Below are 27629 nucleotides of genomic sequence, written 5' to 3' on the forward strand. Positions count from 1 at the left end.
GCGGATGGGTGCTCCTCTTCTCTCTCCCCTCCCACTCCCCACCCTTTCTTCTGGTTCGTGAATACACGCATGTCCCATCACAGCGGCTACCCCGTCATGGCCCTCAATAAGCGCATTAAGCCTCAAGACGCACTGTCTCAATCTTCCAGAGTTCTTCCAGGGCTCATCCATGGCACGAATGAGCAAGCGGGAAGCTGACAGTGCCTGGGAAGCATATCGCGCGTCCATAACGAAGCGGTCACCCTGATTTCAGTCGTTGTTAATTTCCGGGCCCTGAATACACCAGCTCACCGCTGCCATGGCCAAGCAATGTGCCCAGAGTGCCTGAAGGTCGAGCAACTCTCTTGATGTTGGAGAGCTGCACTCTGTATGGAGCTATTCAAAGAGTCAAATACATGCGGTCTCTCGGGAACATGACCACGATGTGCCAATCGATCGTCGCCACAGGATGTATTCAAGGCTGTGCTCATGGAGTCAACCAGACCACGGGACTGCCAGCCAAGACGGAAGCAATCCCATGGCTCGCCATCGAGTTTCGCATTTCGCAGATGGGGCGTCGGAGACCACCTTGAACCAGTTCGGGGCGAAGCGGGATAGTGTGTCCCTGACAGTCCCTCGCTGTGATCTGTAGTCTTGACTCGAGAAAATGGCGGCGATTGACGATACAATCCAAAGAAAGAAACACATGACGTTGAACAACTCCATGCCGAGCTAGCTGAGAGATCAGCCAAAGGTATACTCGAACGAATCGCTGAACACAACACGACAGCCTTTCGGTAGTCCTGATATTATCTTTCGAAGTCTGAAATAGCCAGCATCTCGGCCAAATATGCCATCCAATAAAGAACGATTAGATGGCCTCATACTTGAATCCAAGTGCAGTGTCTTGAGAGAGGGAAGCTTGTCGACCAGTCCGCTGATTCTGTGAATCGATCGAGGGGCGTAAAGAATCTCGAGCTTGGGATACGGGGGAATGTCATCCAGCGACTTCAATTCGCAGCAACCATACAAGTCAAGAATTGTGAGGGAGCATTGATTCACACGCAGATCGGCCAGGCTCACAAATTGACTTGAGAGAACGAGATGATCAAGCTTTGGCATCCTTGGGAGTTGGGTCAAGAGGTTGTGAGGCATGTGCGAGGAGATCGTGAGCTTGGTGAGAGATGGAAACTCCTCGGGGATATCTACGAAGGTCTCGACGTCGGCTGAAATGTCAAGTTCGAGCAGCATTGGCACCGTTGACAGTCCATGGAGCGAAGTCAGTCGAATGGATGAGTTCAGGTTGACCCATATGACCAAGGGAAGCTCCTTCGGCAAGCCTTCCAGGGAGTCGATAACCCTGAGCCGTCGAGTGGTCTTCAGCTTTGGCATCTGAGACATTCCCTTGAGCGACGTCAGTAGACTCTGTTCAGTCAGGTCAAGCATCGTAAGCAGAGGTAACTCCTTGGGCATGCCTTCAAGGGACTCTATGGACTTTGGGAGCCGAAATACCACTAACTTGGGCATCTCGGGCGTTCCCTTGAGCGACTTCAGTCGAATGCACCCACTCAGGTTGAGCGCCGTAAGAGAAGGCAATTCCTTGGGCATGCCTTCAAGGGATTTGATGGACTTGGGGAGTCGAAGAGTCTGCAGCTTTGGCATCTCAGGCATTCCCTTGAGCGATTTCAGTTCGCTGCATCCACCCAGACTGAGCTTTGTAAGCACAGGCAGCTCTTTCGGCATGCTCTCCAGGGACTCGATACACGGTGGGAGCTGAAGAGTCTCCAAATTTGGCATCTCAGGCATTCCATTTAATGATTTTAGTTGGCTGCATACGCTCAGGTCGAGCTGTGTAAGCAAAGGAAACGGCTTCGGCATGTCTTCAAGGGACGCTGTAGAATTGGGGAGTTGGAGAGTCTGCAACTGCGGCATCATCGATATTTCCTCGAACGATCTCAGTCGAATGCACCCACTCAGGTTGAGCGTTTTAAGTATGAGCACCTTCTTTGGCAAGTCTTCAAGGGACTCGATAGAGGGCGGGAGCTGAAGTGTCTCCAACTTTGAAATCTCCGACATTCCCTTGAGCGAGGCCAGTTGGCTGCATCTACTCAGGCCCAACCATGAAAGGTGGGGTAGCACCTCCGGCATGCCTTCAAGGGACTCAATGAACTTGGGGAGCTGAAGAGTCTCCAGCTTGGGCATCTCAGGCATTCCCTTGAGCGAGGATAGTTGGCTGCATCTACTCAGGCCGAACCACGAAAGGTGGGGAAGCACCTCCGGCATGCCTTCAAGGGACTCGATGGACTTGGGGAGCTGGAGTGTCTCCAGCTTGGGCATCTTAGGCATTCCCTTGAGCGACTTGAGTTCAATACATTTACTCAGGTTGAGCGCCGTAAGAGAAGGCAGTTCCTTGGGCATGCCTTCAAGGGATTCGATGAACTTGAAGAGCTGAAGGGTCTGCAGCTTTGGCATCTGAGACATTCCCTTGAGCGATGTTAGTCGACTCTGTCCAGGCAGGTCAAGTATCGTAAGCAGAGGCAGCACCTCCGGCATGCCTTCAAGGGACTCGATGGACTTGGGGAGCTGGAGTGTCTCCAGCTTGGGCATCTTAGGCATTCCCTTGAGCGACTTGAGTTCAATACATTCACTCAGGTTGAGCGCCGTAAGCAGAGGCAGCACCTCCGGCATGCCTTCAAGGGACTCGATGGACTTGGGGAGCTGGAGTGTCTCCAGCTTGGGCATCTTAGGCATTCCCTTGAGCGACTTGAGTTCAATACATTCACTCAGGTTGAGCGCCGTAAGAGAAGGCAGTTCCTTGGGCATGCCTTCAAGGGATTCGATGAACTTGAAGAGCTGAAGGGTCTTCAGCTTTGGCATCTGAGACATTCCCTTGAGCGATGTTAGTCGACTCTGTCCAGGCAGGTCAAGTATCGTAAGCAGAGGCAGCACCTCCGGCATGCCTTCAAGGGACTCGATGGACTTTGGGAGCTGGAGTGTCTCCAGCTTGGGCATCTTAGGCATTCCCTTGAGCGACCTGAGTTCAGTGCATTCACTCATATCGAGTCTTGTAAGCAAGGGCAGGACCTTCGGCATGCCTTCCAAGCTGATTAGTGGATCGGCCACTTGATTCCAGTCTCTATGCACGATCGTCAGTTTTGAAGTATTGGAGAGTACCTTGGGCCATCCGGACACATCCAGAAATGACACATCCTCGATTCTTAGGTTATATTCCGTTGCTATGTTGCTCTCAGGAATGTATGGAAAAAGTTTGGAAACATAGGTATTTCTGTCTATCCTCTCGTTGGGTCGAATCGTGATACTCAATGGCTCGATCCCTATCGGCCACTGGAAGCGAAAGTCTTGACTTTCAGCGATGGTGATCTTCTCCTCGACGGATGGCTGCTTGGAACTGTTTGGTCTTGCACTCTCGGGGAAGTGGAACTCTGGATCAGTCACCTGGCAGTATCGCTGCACTCGCTTGAACAGCCGTCTGTCTCGATAGACTTCGATCCAGAGTTCGTCTTCCCATTCCAGCATCGATGAGCTTGTTGGCATATGCTGATTCTGGCGAAGCGCATAGCAAAGGAGCCCTTGGGCCACTTTCAACCGATCGATAGAGGGATCGACACCCTCGAACAGGAATTCGGGTGTGATTTGCAATTTAGGGAATAGCAACCGTTCCCGTACCTCTTCGGTATCGAGGATGGCCCGAGTCTGCTTCGAGACTCTCAGAAGCTTTCCAAGCAATGATGGGCTCACAGCGCGAATGAAGGTTTGATTTGTGATCAGGATGGTGAGCAAGTCGAAACGAACGAGGACTTCGTGGACCAGGGATGATTCTGCCATCGTTTGTGCTGAAGCCGGCATGGCGGAAAGGAGGGATGGAGTCAGGCCGCGAGTGAGTGGTGGTTGCAGATAGGAGACAGGCTGAGGCGGATGGAAGAAGCGAGATGATGATGAAGAGCAGGAACGACAACAGCGGGGTATTTGAGGGGCGATGTGCTGCTTCCTCGCTGATACCGTCCACGGGGTGTGGCTTAGGATACCGTCATCACACAAATCTGCTGTTTCGGGGCAGGTGTCACCCAGCCAGAACAATATTCCTGTGCAGCGACAGATGTGTGCTGGGCAACACAAATCGACAGAAGAATGGGATTCAATGACAACAGAGAATTGATGGGCAGTCAAGCCGGTGGACATGGGGAGTGAGGTCTGGGACAGTTGTCTGAATCCACTCCAATCCACTCCAATCCGCTCCAATCCATGAATGGCATCAAAGAGATGAAGCGCCATGAGGGAGGTGGAGGACTCGACAGTGTCCGACTTGTCCGAGTCGCCGGGGCGAGGTGTTGTGCTGGGAGACAGCAAAGAATCACCCCGAGAGTCACTTGTGCATACACTATATCTCATCCACGTTTCTTTGAATGATCTCATCGGTTAAATTCATTCGACTCTCTTGCCGCCAGGTAACCACAGTTTGTTCGGAGCGGTTCCACGAGTCGAGTGTATGTGCCATGTTCCCGCATGACGACATCAATGCTTCGCGGAAGATGTCCACGGTATACCGATTGATAGTCACCGAATGAGATCGATCAAATGGATACAAGTCTGAGTTCCTGGAATTAAGGGCAATTACTGATGAGAGAGAAGGCCAGGGACACAGTGAACTGTTTCAATCAAACGAAGTTGCCAGACATATGAATTGAGCCCAAAAATCGAGGGCACTGTGCCTTGGTATGGTGGGCGCCTCTCAATTACAAAATATGATATGACAGGTCACGAGTAGCAGCGGTTGAGCTCATTTGAAAGTGCAGCGAGAGCAATATGCGATCAATCACATGTGAAGAGTGATATGTGGACAGTGACGAATGGAGCGGCGGGGCAGCAAAACACTGGCACCTCGCAACATCACAACTTGCAAAATACAATCATTCTCGTCGCCTGCAGGATTCGAACCTGCGCGTCCAAAGGACAATGCCTTAGCAGGGCACCGCGTTAACCACTCCGCCAAAGCGACTCTGTCTCTGTTGCTCCTTTTTGCCCGACCTGGACCCACCCACTTGCACCCACCTCCTGCACATCACACCGTCAATCAACCAGTTCCTCCACACTGTTCCTGGCACTGGCGTTTGGCCATGGCGTCTCCGGTGCTGATTCCCCGATCTCCATGCTCCTATCCTGGTGCTCCTCAACCATCCGCCACCCTCCACCCATCGCTCCATCTCACTCTCGTTCGTGTCGCCCATCAGCCTGACCCACTGTCAGTACTTCCTTGTCTGTTCGACGCCCAACCCTTCCCATAACTCAACGCTTTTCCACGTCATAATCATTTCCATGTTTGCTTTCGGGGGAGGGTTTTGCCTTCAGCAAATGGCTCACAGTCGCCGCGGCTACCTGGCTCCATTTTTCGGCCTGTAGGACGGATCACCATAAAACCCCACTTTCGGATCGCCAAACACAATGCCGCTATTGTTTGCATTTTTCTTGACTGTTTTGAGGCTTGGGTGCTCAACTTGGACGATACCATCCCTCTTTCGGAAGTAATGATTAGTGGTGGTCTCCGTATTGTTTTTGAAAAATGGAAAGATCAGTCCCTTTGCCACCGACGGGTGGGGCTTTGCCTTCTCAAAGCTATAAGGCTTGGGCTGAAAGTGGTCCATCTGTGTTGTCCTGTTCATTTCCATGGGGTACTCTCCCTCTTCACCCACCACGAGTGCTCCCCGTGGTGGTGGCGGCGTTGCAGGATGGGCACCCCGGTGGTGGATGTACGTATCCCCAGAGGTGGTTTTGAAGTTATTTCGAGACAAGAGGTCCACCAGAGCTTCCGGCAGAGGCTCACCGAGACCGAGGCTACTCTTTGTTATGCGCTCTCCCAGGATCGGGAATGTTGGAAATTCGGCATCTGGATAGGGCTGGAAGCAGTTTTGCGTCGTTGTCTGAAACGAGGCCGACATGGGATGGTGTGTACCGGTCGGAACCGATGACACGTTGATCTGATTGGGCCCGTGGAGTATCTCTTCGTTCGAGTCAACGTGCTCTTTGACACTCGTTGGAATGGTGTCCGAGCCAGAGCCGTTGCCAGCAACTGCCGAGTCTTTGGTGGATTTGATCTCGTCGGAGGACCAGCTCGTCAGCTGTGAATGCGAGCAGCTGATGAAGGGCTCATCGGTCTTGCACGACTTCAAGGCCCCTGCCATGCCCAGTCTGCGCTCTCGTTCCAGCTGGAGCTCCGCCGAGCCATCGTTGATGATCCGGCCATAGCACCCGCGCATAAATGTCACTCTCTTGGGTGGATCTCGATGCTCGTAAAAGTCTCTCTGGGTCACGGTTGGATGCGTCCGCTTTCGATCCAGCTCGGTCTCACCAAACGGGATACTGCTTCTGCCTCTCCAGCCGCGCGTATCCATCATCAGATGACGGACATGCTTCTTAGCATACTGCGAGGCATTCGTGGTCACATACATATCTCTGGGGCTGTCTTGATCACCGGATAGGAACTTTGCAGGAATTGGTGGGGGTGCCTTTTCGACATGATAGTGTCGGTGTCCGTGTGGTTTAAACGATGTCGACGCAACGGTGGAATAGTTTGCCTGGCGCTCAATGTCGCCCTGTGGGATGGAGCTCTTGTGGTTTCGCTCACAGAGCTTTTGCTTGGTGGTGTTGCTCTCGGCCGCCAGGCTTGATATGATTTCGGCTGGAGTCACATCGGGCCCAAACTGCTCACGGCCCTTGGGCTCCGAACTATGATAGTTGTTGTTTCGCTCAAGGATAAAGGGGAGCTGCAGATTTTGCTGCGACTCCTGGTTGGTGGTGAGGAAGGACTTGAAGTGCTGGTTGTCCACGGGCAGGTCTTCGCGGGTTTTTGTACCGACATGCGCTGCAGCCATCAAGGTCTGTGGACGAGAGATCCACGGGCCGACACCGCTTCCAGACTGGCTATTGGCCTTGTCACGAATATCGAGGAGCTTGAGCGAAAGATCATCGACGGTTTCGGGGGCCTGGAAGCTGTCGGATGTGACGCTCTTGTACTTGGCTGCATTCAGCTTCTGCTCATCGCCAAATGAGATGTGCTGCTCCATCTTGGATGTGCAGTTGATGCCAAGAGGCTGTCCGGCTGCCTCAACCAGGTCGGCTTCGCGTTTATGAGCGATATTGAGAGGACGGCCGCCGCGATAGGCGCTGTAGTCTGATGCGAACGTCGAGCTGTTCTGGCGCGGCTGGTACTCGCGGTCATCGCCCATGACAATGTCGGTTGCCAGCCCTTTTTTGAAGGGCATCCTTGGCTTCCATGGGAACAGCGGGTCGTCCTTGGGATCAGGAGGAGCCGGACGGCCGGTGATCCAGACTTTGGCGGCCATCACTGAGGGTGAGCAAGAAATCAGAAGGGCGACGCAAGGATAAGCTTGACCGAGAGCGGTAGGTGCCCGCTCAGTTTTGCGAGCAGGAGATGGGTTACAAAGCGGATGAATTCACAGCCGGCCCTTGATTATCGCCAGAGCGAGCCACAGGCTGGATGTATTGCTGTAATGGCGATTTGGAAGGCTGATGTTGGCCAGCTGCAAGACCAGTCCCTCCCTGCTTTTGCGAATGCCATCGCCGATGCCGGAGAAAAAGCAAATGGGTTGATGTCGATCCATTATCGACGACACAATGGCGTTTGATTGGTGGCCCCCGGGCAACGCTGCCGCATGCGACGGGCAAGTGCATGATGTCCGCCCAGCCCGTCCTGGCGATCTCGGGTCCCACGACGCAGCTATCCGGGATGGCTGCGCCTGTGGCACAAACCACACTTGTGTCACATCGGCTGGATCGCCTGTCCTTCATTTGCGATTTTTTTTTTTGATTTGTTTTTGTTTTTTCGATCCGACCTTTTTCCCGCTGGCTTTGCCGAGGAACGCAGCCCCAGCCGCCTTCTGGCTTACGAATCTGCCCAGGCAAACGAGAACGGCACCTTCCACCACCACCACTGGCCCCCTCAGACTGCCCTGCGTCTCAACGGCCGGCTCTGTGTGCTGCACTCTGTCTCCGCAAACAGCGCCCCTGCATCTCCTGACGGCAAGCGTTCGCATCGTCCGTCTTCCTCTCCCGGGCTCGCTTCTGGATCCTTGAAACAAATAGGTAGGCTCCTGCTTGATGGTCGCATCCCATGTACAGAGTGCTTATAAGTGGCCTGCGGTGGAGCTGAGTTCTAGCTGCAAACACAGCAGTCGAGACCACCAGAGCCCTTCGGGCCTGTAGAGACCTCGCAGCTCAGCCTGCCCAGCCCAACCCAACCCAGCCCAGCCCAGCCCAGCCCAGCCCAGCCCAGCCCAGCCGAGCCCTGCCCGGGCCATGCTCGGCGGTTCCCAAGAATGAAGGGCGTGCATCTCCCTCTGTCGGCTATGATCATCTTTGATCACAGTCGCCCGCTGCGACCTTGAGGCGCATACGGCCCCGCGCTGTCCTGCTTGGACGAGCCAGCCGGCGCAGCAGAGCATCATCCAAGACGGGCTTGCTGTGGAGACCAATACACTTGGGCAGAGACGTCGATTGGGCAGGCACCCAGAACGCCGCTTGTAATAAATGGCGCCCTATTCAACCCAACCTGCTGCGACGGCCGAGTGCTGTCCCGCTCGGCCCGCTGTCGAGCTCGCCGCATAATGCAGCGAGGGGCGCTTCGCTTTTTTTGCGCTTTGCCTTTGCTGCTTGCAACCGGTTGCTGCCCCACCGAGAGCTAATCATTCTCGCGTACCTCGCCAACTACCATTCCTGATCTCTCGACGCAGCTGCACCAGCTCGGCCCATCTTAGTGGCAACGAATGGTCTCGGCAAACACCTCCGACTACACCTCCATCATGTCTTCTCGATATCTGCAAAGCACCAACATACCCAACAAGCCGAGGGATTCTTCGGCAACCAACCGGGGCCCCAGCAATGGATCCAAGGTGGTCCGCTTCAACTCCATGCCCTCCATATCGCTGGACAGCCGCAGCGGCAAGACCTCACCGCCAATGCTTCCAAACTCGGCCCAAATGCCTCGATCATCGCGATCCCCGTCGCCGGCCCTCCTGGTCTCGAGCCCCAAGAACCTGCAGGAGCTGTACCAAGCAAACCTGAGTATCAGCCCCGAGAAGCACTCTGCTCTTGGCAAGCCCGAGCCCAACGACAGCAAGAGCTTTCCGTTCTACATCAACGAGTCCGAGGATGCCCTGGCGGCCCATTTCCTCGCCATCTTCTCGAAAAAGTCCAAGGTGACCATCGGATCCCTCTGCCGCTCGGCCAAACTCTTCGTTAACCTTGATCGGACCGTTTCGTGTCTGGGCCCTGGTGCTGCTTTGCCGACTGCCGGGACTCTCCCAACCCCTCACCTGCATATTTAGCGATTTGGGCTACTGAGCGCTCGGGCACTGTGTCCATCGCCAGACTGTTGCTTACCCAGCGGTTTTTTACTTTTCGGTCCTCGATTGCGTATCTGGCCCACAGGGTGATCCTGTCGAGTACAACAAGCTGGTCCATCTGATCAACCGCCGCGCCCCGACGCAGACACCGCTCCCGCCCAATATCCTCCTACGTTTTCTCCTGGCATTCTCTCAGATCATCAGCAACCTCAACTCGAACAACCACACCCTGGTCGATGCCATCCTTTCGTTGGACTGGGCTTTCCAAAACGACAACTTTGTCCTTGCCTACCGAAAGCTGCTGGAAAACCTCGTTAGCTCGGATGCCACTATCGTCAAAGCCGTGCTTGGCATGCTTGTCAGGCACTTGCGTTACGGTATGGAGTTCAGTTTCTTGGTCCCAGTGTGCGACGGTGGCCTTGGGCTCCAGTTGATGATGGATCGAGCGGACCTGGTCAGGACCCGGTCAGGATCCGGCGGACAGGGAGAGGAGAGCAGCTAGCAAGACCCATGCGCTCACATACCCCGCCGCAATCCAATCGTTTGCAGAGGGCGCCGAGTCTGAAGAAGCAAGCGTCTCGCTTCCCGATCGCACCCACAACATGATACGATCCATTCTCGCGCTCGTCCCGACGGGCGCTTCGCAATTGCTGCCCATCCTGCAAGAGAACTTTCCCTACAAGAGCGAGTCACTCAAAGTCCACGAGCTGTACATGAAGAACCTGCTCAGGATCGTCGATTATGCACCCGTTCTCCGCAACCAGATCTTGGCGATCTCGATCGACAAGATCATTCAGATCGATGTGAGTGCAGCCCAGGTTATGGCGGGAGGCTTCCGCCCCACATGATGCTCGCTTATGGCTGCGACTCCATGTCGTAGCAGATGCCGCTGCTTTTGGCTGACTTGAATGGCCGACATTGCGGAGTGCAACTCTACCACGGGAGTTTATATCGAGTCTCGCTGGGAGGGCCGATCTGTCGAACTGCCTTCAATGTCAATAATGGCTGCAGAAGTTGCCACGTTGCTTAAGCGCTCGTTTGGTCTGCCTGTCGCTTCATATCTAGGTCGAGATCCAAGCTGATGTAGACGATCTGGAGGACGAGGAACTGGAAAATGTGCAGCGCATGGTCTTTGCCATGGATGAACTTGACCATCATGAAGCTGCCGAGCTGCATCCGACCACCACAGCCGGACGAGCCGGCGCAGGCGAGCCTGACGTCGACGACGACGACGAGGATGACGACGACGAAGATGGCCCGAACAATTACGATGACGATGACGATGACGAGGACGCCACTGCCCCCACGATTGTCGTCAACTTCAAGCTCATGGTCCAGAAGCTCGACAGCATGTTGAAGCTGCTGTTTGAGTACTTTTTGGACTTTTACCGCCGGAACAAGTCACAGCCACTGGTGGTCCAGGATCTCTTCCACGTAATGATGGAGGTCTTTGAGCGCACGGTCCTTCCAACATACAAGTCGCGCCACACGCAGTTCCTTTGGTTCTACCTGTGCTCGCTGGATGCCGCCTTCCCAGAGCTATTCCTGGGACACCTGCTCTCGCGACTGATGGATACCTCAAGCGCCACCATCATCCGGGTTTCGTCTGCGGCCTATATTGGCAGCTTCATTGCGCGCGCCAATTTCCTCGAGGCCAGCACCGTCCAGACGATGCTCAAGATGCTGAATGGCTGGGCGTACACCTACGTCGACAAAATGGAGTGGCAGGTCAAGCACGCCGACGTTAGCCGCTACACAGTGTTCTACTCGGTCGTCCAGGCGATCGTCTACATCTTTTGCTTCCGGTGGAAGGAGCTGATGTCGATGGATCGCAACATTCCTTACGGCCAGCTACCGGCCGAGATGATGGGCTTCCAGCGCGTGGTGATGTCCAAGTTCAATCCTCTCAAGATTTGCGCGTTTGCCGTCGTGGGCGAGTTTGCCAAGATCACGCACCGGCTGGATGTGCTATATTGCTACAATCTGATCGAGCGCCCGGCGCCAAAGAATCTGCCGCCCGTCGCCCCGCCGATTCCGCGTCAGCCTGGAAATGAGTCCCGACCGAGCGGCCGTCCCAACCCACACCGCAACTCGCTCTCGACCTCGACCTCGGCGTCGCCGCTGAAACAAAAGTCGCCTTTGCTGGAACCGCTGTATCGCGATTCCTCGCTGAATCCTTTGAGCCTCCCTCCGGCAGGAGATGGCGATGTGGGCGGCCCTTCAACATTGGTCACAACGCCGCTCACCCAAGAGCTGGCCGCGCCCGAGGCCCTCGAAGTCTTCTTCCCGTTCGATCCCTATATGCTCAAGGCATCACGGCATTTCATCAACGGAATCTACCAGGAATGGGTCAACGAGGACGACGAGGACGAAGACCACGGCTCAGAAAGCCACTCGGTGGCAAACGACGAGTTTATCAACTCGCTGTCGTCCGATCATAGCGACACGCTGTTCAACGTCCCGCAGTTCAAGGGCGTGTCTAGCGGAGTCCTCAACATCAAGAACCCGGCGTCGTCGATGCTTTCTCCGACCGGTGGCGAGTCGTTCTCGGTCGATATGATGACGGGAACATCGTACGATATGGGGACGGGGTCTCGAGTCATGAGCACGTCTGTGGACATGACCGGCACCTCCTACGACATGCGCGGCGAACCGTTTTGACAATCCTGATGTCGACATGTGCTGTGGCAAGAACGGGCCAGGAACCAGCACTGGCGATATTGGTGTAGCCTCTGGGCTCACCGTCTTGCAGTGCGTACTCCGTCTCTGATTCCACTTTTTCTGAATGTGCCGGTGGCAGTCGGCAGTTTCCTCGAGCAACGCTCCCTTGCGCGGATCCATCGTCATCGAGCGCGACCGTTGTCGGCTTGGGGGTGGACATGGGGCTGCTCGGCCTGGTCGGAGCAGTGTCCAGGGCCCAGCGCAGCCTAGTGCTGGAACTTCTCGTGGACAGCATTGAGGCACTCCTGCAACCTTACGGGCATGGCCATTTTCTTGGTGCTGCCCCTCACTGCCGCTGCGCTCACACATGTGTGGTTCCTCACCACTTGGATCGCCATCATCGGCAGCTCCCTTCGCTATCAGTAATTTTTGTAACCTTGTATTCTGGAGGCTCGGGTCTCCCCCCCTCTTTTCTTTTTTTTTTTTTTTTGCTTGTTTTTGTTTGCATATTCCTGTCGTCAAGGCCATTTGATGGATGGGAAGGGGCCAAAATATACACCGAGTATGTTCACGACCATGCTTCTCTGCTCCGTTCTCGTCACCTTGACTCAGATTCCTCGCTGATTGAATGACATTTCAGTGGCGAGCCACGTCATTTTGTTTCTCGGTCGTCCGAGAGCCTTGCAAGGGGGGGATGACGTCACTTGCGGATTCTCCTCCGGCTCGATAACCACCTCCACCGTCACCTTTGCCCTCGCTCAACCCACCCCTCGGACTATCCGCTCACCTCATCGCATTCACTCGTGGATAGAGCATCCGACACCGCGATGGCTGGCTACCCTGGGAACTCGAACTATGGTTATGGTGCCCCACCCCCTGGACAGCCATATCCTGCACCTCCTGGACAGTACTATGCCCCTCCACCTGGGCAATCGTATGCCCCTCCACCCGGGCAACCGTATGCTCCTCCACCTGGGCAATACTATGCTCCTCCACCTGGGTTACCCTATCCAGGGCCATCTGCTCCTGGACAACAATATGCTCCGGCCTATTCTGCTCCTCCTGGGCAGCCATATCCTATGCCGTCACCTCCTGGGCAGCCATATCCTATGCCGTCACCTCCTGGGCAGCCGTATCCTATGCCGTCGCCTCCTGGGCAGCAGTATGCACCACCCCCGATTAGCCAACCGCCCTATGGCGCTCCTTTGCCTGTATCTGGACATCAAGTGTCGCTTTCGCCTCAAGAAATGTCGATGGCCGTTGATCAGTTACGAGGCGCTATGCGTGGGCTGGGAACCGGTAGGTTTGCTTGTAGCACTAGCTTGCTCATTGCACGGTCGGATGAAGCGGATGGTCAAGGGTTGGGGCAGGAGCGACAAGTTCGCCTCATCATTTCTGCCTCGCGCCCATGACCAAGAGTACTGACTTTCTACTCCCCCTCTCTCCGCGACGCTTGACCTGCAGATGAGCACGCCCTCATCGCGATCTTGACCAGATATTCGCCGGCCCAGATGATTCAAATCTCACAGGCCTATAAGGGCACATTCGGTGTCAGTCTCGCGGAGCAAATCCGCAAGGAAACCAGCTTCAAGTTCGGCGCTACCTGCGAGGCTTTGGCAACGCCCTTGCCAGAATACGAAGCTCTGTGTCTGGAAAAGGCGATGGTACAGTCCTCTGTCCAACAGGCGATCGAAACATGGGGGGCCATGAGCACGGCAGCAGGCAATACCACCACAGCGCCGCATATTAGAAGCTGGATCTTGTTGGCTGACTCTCTCTGCTCTCATTTCCAGCGCGGAATGGGGACGAATGAAAAGCTGCTGGTCGAGGTGAGCATCCAACTGCGGGCGACTCTGAAGAACGAGGGAGGGAGGGGAGATGACCCTTTGCGATTGTCCAGTCCGGGCATCATCATCATGCCCTCAGAGGGCAGGATGATCTGATTCCTTTGGCTCACGAGTGGCTCCTGCCATCATCGTCTCTCAGATACTGGCGGGCCGGTCCAATTACGAACTGCAGGTCATCCGACAGGCCTACCAAGCAATCTTCCATAAGGAGCTCGAGCAGGCCGTGCATTCCGAGCTCAGCGGCGACTTTCGGCGCTTCATGATTGCCCTATTGCAGGGACGACGCGACGAAAGCGGCCAGATCTCGGATGTCAATGCCGACATTGATACGCTGGTGAGCAGTGCTCTCGCTGAGATTGCTGCCCTGTCTACTGCAGGCACTGTTGGCAAGCGAGATCCAGGAGATGGAGTGTGATGCGGCATGGCAGGGAATCGCCCGTTGTCGGGCGCAGTGTCCTCGAGCCGCCTGCAGTTACCGATCGCTGGCCGATGTTGCGTCTTGCGAGACTGACCGTATTGACGCGAATGGGTGGGACCTTTGCTTTCTCGTAAGTATCGAGCCGGAGAGGGCAAATGGGGAACGGACGAAGGCGCATTCATTGGAATACTTTGCACGCGCTCGTATCCGGTGCTGGTCAGTATCTTTGACGGCTATCAACGCAAGCACAACCACACGTTCGAGAAAGCGATCGAGAAGGAGTTCTCGGGCCACCTCAAGCACGGTATTCTTGCGCTCGGTAGGTCCGATGCTACTTTGCAATGCTTGGGCCGGCCAGACTGGGGGGGGGAGATCAGCAGCGGCATTTGCGAGAGTCCCGAACCTGGGAAGCCCAGGGAGGCAATCCCGCCCAGGGAGGCAATCCCGCCCAAGCAGGACCGGATCGCCCCGACGGACATGTCGCCATCAGAGCCCCTGTGGTTGGCAAGACGTCTCTGGGGCTCGGCATTCGGGGCCGGGCCCTTGCGGTTCTGCTGGATTCATCCACAGTCGGTGGTGCGGGTGCGCTGCACATGGCGAGCCTGGCTGCTGTGGTTGGTGCGGCGGGATCGGCACTTGTGATGCGCATGTTGGTCTGGCAAAAGGCCAAGGCAACGGCCAGAGACCGAGGTCAAGGACCAGAGACCCAAATTTACACCACACCAGTCCACTCGGCTCGCAACCGTGCAGACTACATTGCGACCGAGCTCGAGGACGCCATGCACGGGCTCGGCACCAACGACGAAAAGCTGATCCGGACGCTGGTCCGCCACCGCGAGCCGCGACTGATGCAGGCCGTCAAGCACGCCTTCTCGCAACGCTATGGCAAGTCGCTGTACGGGCGCGTCGAGGGCGAAACCAGCGGCGACTATCGGCGAGTGGTTCTTGCGATTGTCGGAGCCAACTGAGACCGGAAGGCTGGCCAAGGGCATCGATCAAGCAGGCAAGGGTATCCGTTGGGATGGGAGCGACATCCGATAGCACAGCGATCGATCGGGGCCGAATACACAACTGGCTATCCGGACTGCCGCTGCTGTCGGCTGTCCTGGATGTCCACCAGACAGCCATGGCTGGCGCCTTGTGGTCAAGATCTGGGATCTGTGTGGGGATGTGCTGGGGGGGGGGCGATTCTCAGGAGCGGCAGGGATTTCGCACAACCGAGAGAGCCAGAAAGAAGCGGACAGCGGCACCCGTCTTGATATCCAGTCGACCGAACGGGGGGGGATCAGGTCGAACTGGACAAGTTCGGGCAGGAAGAAACGGCCGGAACGAGAGCCGCTGCTGCCAAGGATGCGAGAGAGGGAGGAGAGAGAGCACGAGAGCCGCAGAGGTGGATGTGGAATGCCAGGCCAGACGCCGATGCACATTGAGGGCGAGACAAAGGGGACAGGCACAACAGGCAAGGGGAGACACGAGGAGGATGGAGAAAGGCACTCACGGCGAGTCAGCCTGCGATGGTGGTCATCTGCTGGCACGACGGTTGTGGAGACGCAACGGAGGCGCTGGAATGGGAGTTTGCAGGCACGCCGCAAGGCCGGTGGCGACGCGGGCCGAGTCGCAATAATGTGCATTGGGCGGCAGCGAGGGGCGAGATACGGGGCCATGGCGGATGACCCTCGCGAGTAACGGTGGATGGATGTATGGGACGCAATGGGCTGATGGCTGCGCACGTCAACGGCCGTGGACGTTAATGGGCGATTAACCAACCCACCTGCCGAGCAATCCATCCACCGAATAACTTATCCGCCGAGTAACGTATCCACCAAGTTGCCCATCCGCCCGTCGACCGAGGAACTCGCCCATCGCTTCGCTGGAGCCAGGGACAGCCGCGCGGCACCCTGGTCGATGGGCAACGGCCGCGTGCCGGGCCATGCTGCGCTGCACCAATGGGCGGTGCGCGTGCCGCACAAGGCGGCCGGACGCCAGCCAATCGCAGGGAGACACAGCGGGCGTGCCGCCGCCACCCCACTGTGCTGTGCAGCCAGCGGCAGCGGCACGCGGGTCCGCTGACACGCGCTGGGTCGGTGCTGCGCTGGACAGCAAGGCCGCCGGCAAGGCGCCCCCGGCCAGGACACTTTTTTTCCTTGTCGTCCCGGACAGCGCGCCGATTGGCTGCCGCTTGTCGGGAGGGGCGAGAGCTGCGGGCGAGGGGCCCCCCGGCGGGGAGCGAGAGCCCTCCCTGGCGAGAGCGAGTCAGGCGGGTCACGCTGCCCTGCGCGCGGCGCGGACTGTGCGTGAGTGTGAGCACAGAAGAGCGCAGCACGACAGAGCCACACCGGAGACACAGACCCGACATACAGACACACAGACACTAACGGACACTCACGGACACTGGCTGACACCCGCAGCACACAGCACCCACAGACACACAGGCGCTCGCGCGCAGCGCGCTTCCCCCACTCGCGTGGCCGTGCGCTCATGTCCAGAAATAAACAGCCCGCACTCTTATTCTCGCAGCGCGTCCGCCCTCTCAAAAGCTTGGCTCTTCGCTCGCGGGCCTGTTGTCCGCCCGCTGTCTCGCCGCTCTCTCGCCCCGCCCTCTCGCCTGCCCTCGCTCCCTCTCTCGGAGCGAGCCGCCCTGTCTCGCTGCCTCATCTCGCTTGCCCTCGCTCGGCCTCTCGCCTCGCTTTCTATGATTCCCCCGTCCTTTTAGTCTCCTGCCACGAGAAGCCTCCCCGTCTTCCTCCTTGGCTCGCTTCCTCTTTTTTTTTGGGTTGCCCTCCCTGCACTAACTCTCCTCTCCCCTTCGGCTCCTGGCTCCTCCCTCCTGCAAACCAGGGTCTGCCTCCAAGAGCTGCCTGCCTCGTCGACCATCTCTCTCTCCGTCGACGCTCTTCCTCCTCTGGACTCCGTTTCGAGTCCCACCCCCGTCTCCGCCAAAAAAAGGCTCCTCCACAAGCTATTTAATTGCGTCTGTCTTGACTGGTCAAGTTAGATTCCCTCCCCTCTCTCACTTGCCTGCGCTTGCGCTCCTCCCATTGTTTGCAACCGTTTTGGCTCCACCACTACCACCACCAGCCCTCGCTAGCTCTGCTATAATCCACCATGGAGATCCCTCCTGAAGCACGCAAGCGCATTGGCGAGGTCGTCAACCAGTACATTCGCATCACCGATGTCATCGGCTGCGGCTCCTTCGCCGTCGTCTACCTCGTCGAACACATCGACACCAGGGAACGCTTCGCCCTCAAGTGTCTCCGCAAGCTCGGCATGACCCAAGCCCAGCTTGAGACCCAGCGAAGAGAAGCCAACATCATGCAAATCCTCAACAGCCACGATAACATTGTGGCCATCTACGACATCTTCGAGACCCCCGAGTATCTCTACCTCCTCCTCGAGTGCTGCGACATGGACCTCTACGAGGCCATCACCCGCCAGGGCGGCTTTCCCGAGGACGTCGTCAAGGAGGTCTTCCTGCAGCTGGTCGATGCCCTGGGCTACTGCCACTCCAAGGGCATCTACCACCGCGATCTCAAGCCCGAAAACGTCCTGATCTCGAGAGACTTTTCCATCAAGCTAACCGACTTTGGTCTCTCGACCTTCGAGCCCTGGTCCACTGAAATAGGCACGTTTGCGCTCCGTCTCATTGCTGCACATGCTTGCGGGTGGCGTGCATGTATGCTTGCTTGCTTCCTTTGGCATTGCCCCCCCGTCCGTGACGCCACCGGCCTGGCTGGATGTGCCCGGGCGAACCAACACGCAACCCAACCCAACCCAGTGTAGCTGACCCGCTCTGGTCTCTTTACCCTGTTGCGACTCTTCTTTTCATCGCTGCCCATGCTCCCTTCGCCTCGTCCATCCAGGCTGTGGCTCCGTCCGGTACATGGCCCCCGAGTGCCTCGGCACCAACGGCTCCCGCGGCTACGACCCCGCCAGCAATGACGTCTGGGGCCTCGGCGTCATTCTCATCAACCTCCTCTTCGGCAAGAACCCCTGGCACGAGGCCTCGCCCACCGACCCCATCTTCAGCGCCTACGTCGGCAACAACCCGCACATCTTGACCCAACAGTTTCAGCTGACCCCCGAGTTTGACCACGTCCTGCGGCGAGTATTCGATACCAACCCCGCCACCCGTGCCCGCCTTGGCGAGCTCCAGAAGATGATCAACCACCTGGACTACTTTGTCGAGCCCTTTCCCGTCTCCGATGCCGATATTCAATACGTCCCCGATCAGAACGATTATCCAATGGATGACGCCGTTCCTTCCGCTCCCATGGACAGCGTCGAGTCCGTCGATACGTACCCGTACCGCGCCAAGCGCGCCGTCCATGAGGACGATCAGGATTCTACAGACATCCCTAGTCGTCCTATCCATTCCATTCGCTTTAATGACGACTCGCCTATTGATGAGTCGGCTGCGGTAGCCGCCCACAAGCAACAGAAGCACCATAGCCACCTGAACAGCATCAACCAGATCAACCAAATCAACCAGATCAACCAGATCAACAACACCAATCACCACCGCTTCAGCTACGAGGTCGAAAAGTCCCAGCCAAAGTCCGAGGTCAACGCTGCTCCCGCCACCGCCGTCCCAGCAACCCCCAAGCCGTTCGACCCCGTGGCCGTCTCGGCCGCCACTCTGTCGCCCAAGCCCATCGTTGTCCAGAAGAAGGATAACCACAGCGCCTCAGCCACCCACTCGACAGCCTCGACCCTGCCTGGTGGCGTGCAGGTTCCTGTGGAGTTCAACCTGGACAAGTCGCTACCTCCCCTGCCCAACGTCGACATGGACATCCCCATCAACCGTGACGGCGGCAAGTTCTCCCGCCCCTTCAACATCAAGCGCCTGGACGCCCTGCTCAACCGCCGCCGCTCGCAGGGCACAAAGGGACCGGGCTCCAGGAGTTCGCGCCGCCTGTCGACCCCTCCCGTCGTCTCCGGAGCAACCACACCCAAAAATACTACCAAACCCTTTGGAGTCTCCAAGCTGTCGAACCTGGTCAAGGCCTGGCCCCACTCGCAGGAACGGCCCGCTGACTCTGTCGTCGTTGTCCCCGAGCTCCCAATGGCTACCTCCTCGACCCCCAATGAATCGCTCGACAGCAAGGACATCTCGGACACGGGCCGCCCGCTGCACAAGACGGGCTCTGCCGAGCCTATCATTGTCCGGTTCCGCCGCAGTATGGACAATCTGAAGCGCAGATCCTCATCCGACAGCTTCGAGTCGGGCACCTCGTGGATCCGCCCGGTCTACCGCGGCTACCGCAACGCCTCCAACGAAGCCGCCGACCAGCCTCCCGCCCAGCACTCCGCCACCGGCTCCCTTCCCCGACGCGGCGGGCTTTTCTCCAAGCCCAGCTTTGGCTCGATGGCCACCAAGGGAACGTTCATGTCTCGCCGCGACAGTGCCAACTCGCTGTGGTCCCGCTCGGCCAACATGACCCCCACCCCGACAAACCACTCGGCCAACCTGCCCCAGGTCTACCGCGAGGGCTACCGCTTCGAACAGCCCGGCGATCGGGACGACAAGGCCCACAAGTCTGGCCGCACCATGAACACGCTGATGCGGTCCATCCGCAAGCTCGTCAAGGGCGGCCACCACCCCGCCAAGAGCAGCCCCGCCGAGGTGTATGTCCTCTAAAGGACGTGTATCTTGCGAAGCACGGTCCTTCGCTTGATGGGACCTCCTCTCGCCCACCCCCCGATTCCCTCCCCCGCCGCTCTTCCCCCGCCTTAATTTATTCGTCCACGATGCCCCCTCCTTCCATTCCACGCCATTCCATCTCCAAGCGGTAAGGTTAGATTTCATGTACCATTCTTATTTTCCTCCCTCCGTTGACTTGCTCTCCCTCCTCTCGATATTACCCATACGCTTACTTCCTTGCTGTTTTTGGCCATCCCTTGAATCTACAAGGAACAGATTCCGTTTGATTATCGTTTGTTTCCTTTTTTTGGGAATTCTAGTCTTCGGGGATCTGCAATTCACATAGAACCACAGACCCAACCCGTACTTTTTCTTTTCCATTTTCCTTCTCCCAATTCCTTTGAGCCCCTTGAGTTTTGACCCACCCCATCCCCCCCCACCTCCGGTGGATGATGTGGAGGGACATACTCGTGGCTTGCGCCAATTCGATTTATCGTTCGAAGCGAGCTCGTCTCACTTTCTCCCCCACCTCAAGTCGACTCGATCCTTGAACATTGTCTGCAGTTTTTGTATCTTTCGAGTGTTTTATGGTCATTTGGGTGTGCGCGTATGTATGCAGGGGATGTTTGGGCCCGGTCCCCTTCTGCTCCTCTGCTTCATCGAGCCTCGTTTCCGACGACTAATTCGCTTTGGCGTAGTTGACCAAGCCCGCCTTTCTTTTTTTGTCGGCGGTGTCGAGGGTATCGCTATAATTTGTCCTCTGCCATTGACGTTTTTTCTTCTTTTTTCTCTCTCTCTCTCTTCGGGAGGTGACCGTGCCTCTGATTCTTCTATCCGAACAACTATCCTGTCTTTGATGTTTGTCCAAATGCACCAGATGATTCTTGAGCGATAGTCTACCGATGCTTCTCCTGTGCGTTTCCTCTCCTCCTTCCCCTTCGTCTGTGTTTCAGAGCAGCAGTATCAGCAGCGGCCGAGCCCTCCTTTTATCACCTTCTTGATTCACTCTCGGCCATCGATTGTTTATTTTGACTGTGTTTCCTTCCTTTGATTGCCTTTAACCTCGATTGGTTTTTGTAGAGCGCTGTAGAGGTTTCTGAATACACAAAATGACCATCCATCGCATCCTCTGATTTCCGTGCTCCGTTGTCGAGATCCAGATCCAGATCCAGATTTGGTTGGAGAGCGCGCAGAAATGTTATTCTTTTGGCCTGTGAAATCCTCTTGAACTACTGCCATCGGCAGAAAGGAGGGAGGGGGGCCGGCTGGTCTCGGGCTGGCCAGAATCACTTCCGTGGTTTGCGCGCCATCGCAATTGCGACATTGCTTGCACCCACCACCACTTTCACAACTTCGAAACTCCAAACCTCCTCAGCTGCCCGTTCCTCCCTCCCTCGTTTGTCCATCCCGAGCTTTGAACCACCACGACCAAGACTATGAACGGCGCCAACCCCATCCTCAGCATCGACGAGTTCTCCAAGATCCGGATTCTGGAAGCCTCTCAGTTTGAGGCCTCTGAGAAGCTGAAGGAAGAATGCCGTGACTTTACAAGCAGTTAAGCCAGCCGGGCGGGCTGGAAGAGATGCAGAGCGAGCCCGGTGAGGGGAGGCGACGGCGGCGGCAGGTTAAAGGTCAGCGCTGTTGGTCAGGTTGACGAGAAGGATCTGGTAGCCTGGGGTTTCATCAGCTTCATGCGAGTTCGTTAGTTCCAATTTCTGGCTCTGGCTTTCATAACATTGGCTCCTTCTCGACGCGTCACCAGAAATCAACGACTTCAACGAGATTGTCGGGGGCATCCTCGACATGATGCAGCAGAAAGCCAGGCAAATCGAAGCCGAAAAGCTGAAGGTCTTTGTCGCCAATGCTCGCGTCATGAATCCATGAGGAACACAGGGGAGGGGAAGGGAAGGGAGGGAAGATTACGGGGCCATAGAAGGAAGCACGCGATAGCTTATCGACATGGGAATGGGAAACGTAATAGTGGAGACGCTACGATTTCGCTGCTCGACAGCGTCTACCACTCGAATATCCGTGGTGGCATTCAAGTCGGTCGCCCACACTTCTGGATGCACGACGCCGGTCTGGACGAGTGGGATAGGACAGGATAGGATGAGAATCTGGGGCAGCGACGACCGACAGGCAATCGACAGGCAATCACCAGGCAAACGGGACGAGCGACAGGCAATTTCAAAGCTCAGCCCCTCCCACTTTCGTTCAATTTTTACTTCATTCTGACCCATTTGCTTCGACGACGATGGTCACCAGGTTATTGGGCTGAGAAACCAGGTCGAAGGCGAGGTCGAAGCACGAAAGAGCAAGCAAACCGAGCTACAGACCTTGATCAAAGAAAAGCAAGCAGAACTCGATAGGTGCGTCGAGAGTTAGTGGGGCACATGAAGCAACAAAAAGTCCGAGCCTCCCGAATGTGGACGGTCGGTGCTCGCCCGATACAAGCCATACCCGACACAGTCACAGCGTGCATCCCTCCCCCTCCCTCGCTGCAAAGTACAAGACCAGGCCGGGAATCGGCCACTAACTGCATGGCTCTCTGCTTTGTCGCTGTGACCACGGCTTCGCTGGGAGGGGGGGCAACACAGACTTGCTGCACAAGCCGATTCGCTTGTCAAGGTGCAGAACGAGCAACAGACATTGATCGAAACTCTCAGCTTCAAATAATAGCCGGTCTCAGCCCAAGAACTAAGTGAGGAACAACGCTTCCCTCGACTGTCGCGATGATGGAGACTGCTTCCTTCACTCCTGGATATCGCGCTGCTGGAATACTGGCGGGTAGAGCGGCGACATTGAAAGCTAGGGACGTGAGCACTTTGGCTCCATCATCGCTGCCCGAAATCAGACGAGGGGGGGGGGAATCGCACGTGGTGCAATGTGCAGACATGCTGAGGTGTACAACAAGCCGGAGGGCATCTGTTACTGCCAGTCCGAGAACTGCACGCCATGCATCGTGGCATGGATAGATTGGTTGATAGCAGTGCACAAGCCATCGAACCAATCACTCTGTTGCATCAGCAGCCCTGTCTCTGTCCACAAATGCTCGCAACCAGCACTGACACCAGACGCAAGAGTCGCATGGAGAATCCAAGATGGCTGTGATATTGACCAGGACAGACAGTCAATTGCCGACAGGGCGACTGGGGCGACATCGGGGTATGTGGACGGGGTGAGAGTGGGACACATCGGCAAGCACTGGATGTCGTGCACAGACTCCGAAGCGATAGATCAGGAGTGTGTGTCAGGGAGTTGTGAGGCACCGTGCAAGTGAAGGACCATGGCTGTGCATGGGATGCACCATGAATGGCACTGCCAAACATGCAGTGACCTCCACCACCGAGCTAGTTGTGGGTGTCGGGACGGAAGATGTTGGGCCGCGGGTGCTCCTCGGGTCTCAGCGGCGACGGAGGGTTCGGAGGAGGTGGCAGATACCCGATGTGTGTCAAGTACAGCAGCCCTCGCCCGGCGATCCTCCCGGCCTGGGAACCGAGGGCCGGATAGATCGACCGGGTGTTGGTGTTGTCGACCAGGAAGGACATGCTCAGGATCAGATGCATGAGCGTCAGCATCGACGAGCCGTTGGGCAGCGACGGTCGGTAAAGCAGGGCCTTGAATCGCTCGCGGGTCTCGAACATGACGGGCCAGCCATAGGCATTGACGATCTCGAACAGTTTGGTCTCGGTGACGACGCTGCGAGGTGGGCCGAGGGACAGGATGTGTGGGATGGTGGTGTGGATGGATGAGTGACTGCCGAGGAATGGCACTCATCCTGCTGCCCTCCCTGTCTGCTTGCCACTCGGCTCGCTCATCTCACCTGCGCTCTGGGTCGCTGATGTGGAACACAAACTTGGGCAGGGCCACCTCGGAGGCTGCGATCGCAGCGACCACCTTGGCGACATGGTCGACTGGATTCATGGTGATGGTCACGGGAGTGGCATTGGAGGGAGCGATTCCGATGCGGATGCATCCCTTGATATACTGCCAGATGTAGTCGTCCGAGTGGCACACTGAGAGAGTGAGAGTGAGAGTGAGAGTGAGAGTGAGAGTGAGAGTGAGAGTGAGAGTGAGAGTGAGAGTGAGAGTGAGCTGAGATGAGCTGCTGCACCACCACCACACCACCACACCACCACACCACCACACCACCACACCACCACACCACCACACCACCACACCACCACACCACCACACCACCACACCACCACACCACCACACCACCACACCACCACACCACATTGCCATATTACACCCAGTGACTCACCTCCATAGACACTGTCGCTTGCAATCAGCGATGGTCGGATGATCGTCGCAGGCACTCCCCTCGATCGTGCCTTGTTGATCAGCTGCTCAGAGACCCACTTGGTCTGTGCATACCCGCCAGAGACGTTCCAGTTGGAATACACCCTCTCCTCGAGCGGCGTCCTTGCGCCCCGTGCCATGGGAATCGCCCCGACCGCCGAGATGAAGTGCAGCGGCTTCAGGTGGTGGGTCGTGGCCAGCCGCAGGGCCGTCGCCGTGCCCAGGACATTCGGCCCCTTGAGCGCCTCATAGTCGTCGAGCCAGTGCACCTCGGCGCCGCAGTGCACAACCATGTCGGTCTCCTTGCTGATCTTCTTCCATCGCTTGTTGGTCAGTCCCCACTGGTCGAGCGACAGATCGCCGCAGACACCAACGAGTCGCGGCTTGACATTGTTCACGAGGTAGTGCGTCTGCTGCGGGTTGAGGATCAGCTTCCTGGCTGTCTCAAAGATGCGGTCGATGGCAGCCTGGTCGCTCGCGGCTCGGACCAGACAGTAGATCCTGGCAGCAGGGTACTTGGCAGCCAGCTCGTACAGCAGGAACGATCCGAGGAAGCCAGTGGCCCCCGTCAGGACGATGCCGCGAGGCGACTCGGGAAAGACAAGTGGAGGGAGACCCTCGGCCGTCACACTCGCATCGTCGAGCCGGGCGGCCTCCTGGTCGAGGTCGACTGTCGGCGGCATCAGCGGGTGGTTGCCTTGGAGATCAATCACCAGCTGGGCGACATCGAGGGGCGTCAGGCCGTTCGAGAGCAGCATCATCGGCGAGATCTCGACATCGTACTCTTCCTTGATTGCGAGGGCCAGGCGGCCAACACTCAGCGAGTCAAACCCAGCCCCGCTGATGCTGTAGTTGCGGCCGTCGAGAGAGGGAATCCCGAGGAGCTGGCTGCCGAGGCTGGAGATTGCAGCCGCGATGCGAAACAGCGGGGCATCGCTGGGGGCGAGACGGGGATACACAACGGATCCTTGGTGCAGATCGTTGTTCTCGGCGATCCACTTGATCTTCTTGAGGTCGCGCTTGCCATTCTCGATCATGGGGATCTCGTCGAGCTGGAAGCAGTTGTGGATCGGCACCTTGGAGACGTTGACGAGTGCAAGCAGATCCTGGGTCATCCGGATGATGTCGCTGGGCTCGGTGCGGGTCGTGGGGCGGGCCTGGAGAACATACAGCATCACGATCTTCTTCTCGGAGGTCTGGACAAACGCACAGTCGGCGATGGTGTGGCTCAGGTGCTGGACGACCAGGGCCTCGAGATGGTTCAGGTCGACATAGACACCGTTGACCTTGATCTTCTGGTCGAATCTGGGTGTGTGAGGTGTGAGGTGTGAGAATGAAGAGTGTGGGATGGATTGGTGGAGGACTAGTGGAAGGAGGGCACAGACCACTCGGTGGACACAGGGATATCGCACTCACCTTCCAACGACCGTAAACTCGTTCTCGCTGACCATCTCGACCCAGTCCATGGTGCAGACACGAGGCGAGCCGTCGCTGAGGAAGCCAAAGGAGGCCAGTCTGTCGTTGGGATCGGCGTTGACAAAGTCGGGGTGGTTGCGGACGGGATGGTCGGGGTCGACGGCAAAGACCAGGATCCCGCTGTTGGAGACATTTTGATCAACGATATTGCCCTCCTCGTCAAAGAGGAGGCAGCGCACCCCAGGTTTGATCAACTTGTAGATCAGTTTCTCCGGGACGACTTCGCTACTGGATGGGAGGAAGAAAATTGTGATAGCACCGATAAGACTTGTCTGAAACAAAATATGTGTATTTTAGAATCATATATATCTTTTTATTTAAAGAAATACAGTGAATCAAACTTACCTCTGTGGATACATATGCCGATATGATATCGGCATTGGGGAATGCCGCCTTGACCTGGGCCACCACTCCTGCCGGGACGAGCTCCGAGCCTAAACCGATCTTTCTCGTTTCTGTCCATTTGACATCGGGATTCTGACTCTGAGCAATACTAATGATCATCTTCATGAGTGAAGGTGTCTGAGAGGGAAATACACCATAGAAATGTCACTCGTAAGTACTGCGATGAAGAATCCATTTATCATATCTGCCAGGTCCTTACCATAAACAAATACAACACACCATCATCCAGCATTCTGATGATGCTCTTGACTTTTTCGACAGTGTTGGGTGTGGGCTCTGGGAACCAAACTGATCCTTTGAGGCTCAAGGTACAGAGCATCCAACCGAGAGTTGCACTAAACGAAGGTGCCTGATTGCCATGCAAGTTAGTTCTCAATCCATGGATGGCTCGACGCTCCGTTGCACAGGATCATATAGCTTACCTGACACAGTCCGGAGCTTAAAAACATGTGCCCCAGAATGCTTCTGCCAGTTGTTGCACCAGTATGAGGGAACTTGTATCTGAAGAACCACAAAGGAGTCTCAGAGAGTTAGAGACTCCGTTCAGTTGGAGTCATCAAAGCGGTTGAAATGCCACGGGTCACTTACGTCTTGGGAATGCCTGTTTTCGTGGTTTGAGGAGCACCAACGAGGCACAGAGGTCAAACACACTTCCTGCTGATGTTTCGTTGTCCGTGTTCCGCTATCTCAGTCGCTACCTGATGTTCGCCCAGGTTCATACTCTTCCTTTGTAGTTGGTACTTGGCTCGCGCGTCACCATTCTCAAACACACACATACCCGTTGATCCAGAGGTGCAAGCATAGGCGACAAAGTCGTCGAGGGGTTCACAGACTTCGAGAGACGGGTGTGGGATGTTGTCCAGCACCGGGAACGTGGTGGCATCGACCAAAGCCACTCCTATGGTGCGGCTAGGCTTGGTGTGGTGGTAGAGGATGTACCTGACCGCATGCCTGTCAGGTGTGGTTGTGGTTGTGGTGCAGGTGTCAGGGGCTCTGTAGAACAGCCCAGGAGAGAGCTGGCTCGACTCTCACTCCAGCAAACGGCCCGCCTTTGCTCATGACAGCGATTGAAAGCATACCTCTCGCACATGGCTTTGCGAGCAGCAGAGGGAAGGTTCAGCGCGAGATTGAGTGTCTTCCTGGATGCGAAAGACGATATGGGTGAGGCTCGTTCCCGTTGACAATGCCTCCTGTTCTGCCGGAGGGGCGCTCCACGATCGACGAAACAGAGCAGCCATAACCAGAACAGATCGCCACACACCACAGCATCCCACCGCAACACATCAGAGATACCTACTTGCCCAGCATCCACACCGCAAACGAGTAGATCACCCAGCTGGCCTCGGCCTCGCAGAAGGTGCCGATGACCTCGTGGCCGTCGTTGTTCCAGCCAGGGAGGGCCTTGAGAGCCTGGGCGACCGAATAGGCTTGCTTCCACACACAGAGATAGCTGAAGCGCTCCGAGATGCCGCTCTCGTAGGTGTTAATCAGGAGGGCATCGGGCTCGTCGCGGGCAGTGT

At 56.6% G+C, this 27629-nt stretch overlaps 7 protein-coding genes and 1 non-coding gene across 8 annotated transcripts; 4 read left to right on the forward strand and 4 right to left on the reverse strand.

The window, feature by feature from the left end:
- Positions 1-798: 798 nt before the first annotated feature.
- Positions 799-2190, reverse strand: BJ171DRAFT_495056 (uncharacterized protein; the record flags this gene model as incomplete). Its single annotated transcript, XM_053110079.1, has 1 exon — positions 799-2190. A coding segment is annotated over one exon (1392 nt), but the record flags the coding sequence as incomplete, so codon positions are not given.
- A 2724-nt stretch (positions 2191-4914) lies between these two features.
- Positions 4915-4996, reverse strand: BJ171DRAFT_t82. The gene has a single exon. It is a non-coding gene; the product is annotated as a tRNA-Ser (tRNA).
- Positions 4997-5262: 266 nt separating this feature from the next.
- BJ171DRAFT_495058 (uncharacterized protein) lies at positions 5263-7758 on the reverse strand. Its single transcript, XM_053110080.1, has one exon. The coding sequence runs from the start codon at positions 7335-7337 to the stop codon at positions 5370-5372; it is 1968 nt and encodes a 655-aa protein (XP_052968969.1). The 5' UTR covers positions 7338-7758; the 3' UTR covers positions 5263-5369.
- A 1698-nt stretch (positions 7759-9456) lies between these two features.
- BJ171DRAFT_421406 (RNA polymerase I-specific transcription initiation factor RRN3) lies at positions 9457-12017 on the forward strand (the record flags this gene model as incomplete). Its single annotated transcript, XM_053107484.1, has 4 exons — positions 9457-9745; positions 9927-10159; positions 10422-11375; positions 11610-12017. Coding segments are annotated over 4 exons (1884 nt in total), but the record flags the coding sequence as incomplete, so codon positions are not given.
- Positions 12018-13264: 1247 nt separating this feature from the next.
- BJ171DRAFT_579250 (annexin A4) lies at positions 13265-15250 on the forward strand (the record flags this gene model as incomplete). The annotated part of the gene is made up of 6 exons (XM_053113951.1): positions 13265-13316; positions 13482-13681; positions 13811-13846; positions 14004-14198; positions 14418-14601; positions 15009-15250. The coding sequence occupies 6 exons, from the start codon at positions 13265-13267 to the stop codon at positions 15248-15250; spliced, it is 909 nt and encodes a 302-aa protein (XP_052968971.1).
- A 1735-nt stretch (positions 15251-16985) lies between these two features.
- BJ171DRAFT_641698 (PCRan1 kinase) lies at positions 16986-18480 on the forward strand (the record flags this gene model as incomplete). The annotated part of the gene is made up of 2 exons (XM_053115781.1): positions 16986-17919; positions 18143-18480. Coding segments are annotated over exons 1-2 (870 nt in total), but the record flags the coding sequence as incomplete, so codon positions are not given.
- A 2879-nt stretch (positions 18481-21359) lies between these two features.
- Positions 21360-22772, forward strand: BJ171DRAFT_597025 (intraflagellar transport protein 20; the record flags this gene model as incomplete). The annotated part of the gene is made up of 4 exons (XM_053114719.1): positions 21360-21477; positions 21686-21771; positions 22189-22292; positions 22521-22772. The coding sequence occupies 4 exons, from the start codon at positions 21360-21362 to the stop codon at positions 22597-22599; spliced, it is 387 nt and encodes a 128-aa protein (XP_052968973.1). The 3' UTR covers positions 22600-22772.
- Positions 22773-23005: 233 nt separating this feature from the next.
- On the reverse strand, positions 23006-27551 carry BJ171DRAFT_439796 (male sterility protein-domain-containing protein). Its single transcript, XM_053108033.1, has 11 exons — positions 27407-27551; positions 27189-27248; positions 26888-27060; positions 26698-26710; positions 26532-26610; positions 26309-26458; positions 26050-26226; positions 25645-25976; positions 24191-25533; positions 23747-23939; positions 23006-23622 (listed from the first exon to the last, which is right to left on the reverse strand). Exons 1-11 carry the CDS (start codon positions 27415-27417, stop codon positions 23274-23276), a joined length of 2880 nt encoding a protein of 959 aa, XP_052968974.1. The 5' UTR covers positions 27418-27551; the 3' UTR covers positions 23006-23273.
- Positions 27552-27629: the final 78 nt, after the last annotated feature.

The sequence above is a fragment of the Polychytrium aggregatum genome (genome assembly GCF_025602895.1).
Source record: "Polychytrium aggregatum strain JEL109 chromosome Unknown BJ171scaffold_9, whole genome shotgun sequence".
Lineage (NCBI taxonomy): Eukaryota > Fungi > Chytridiomycota > Chytridiomycetes > Polychytriales > Polychytrium > Polychytrium aggregatum.

Excerpts from the sequence above, each read along its gene's own strand:
- BJ171DRAFT_439796 (XM_053108033.1), bottom strand. Across the intron at positions 27,061-27,188 it reads CGCAAAGCCATGTGCGAGAG|GCATGCGGTCAGGTACATCC; the intron begins GTATGCTTTCAA and ends CACACCTGACAG. Across the intron at positions 25,534-25,644 it reads GAGTTTACGGTCGTTGGAAG|ATTCGACCAGAAGATCAAGG; the intron begins GTGAGTGCGATA and ends TCACACACCCAG.
- BJ171DRAFT_495058 (XM_053110080.1), bottom strand. The coding sequence starts at position 7,337 with ATGGCCGCCAAAGTCTGGATCACCGGCCGTCCGGCTCCTCCTGATCCC.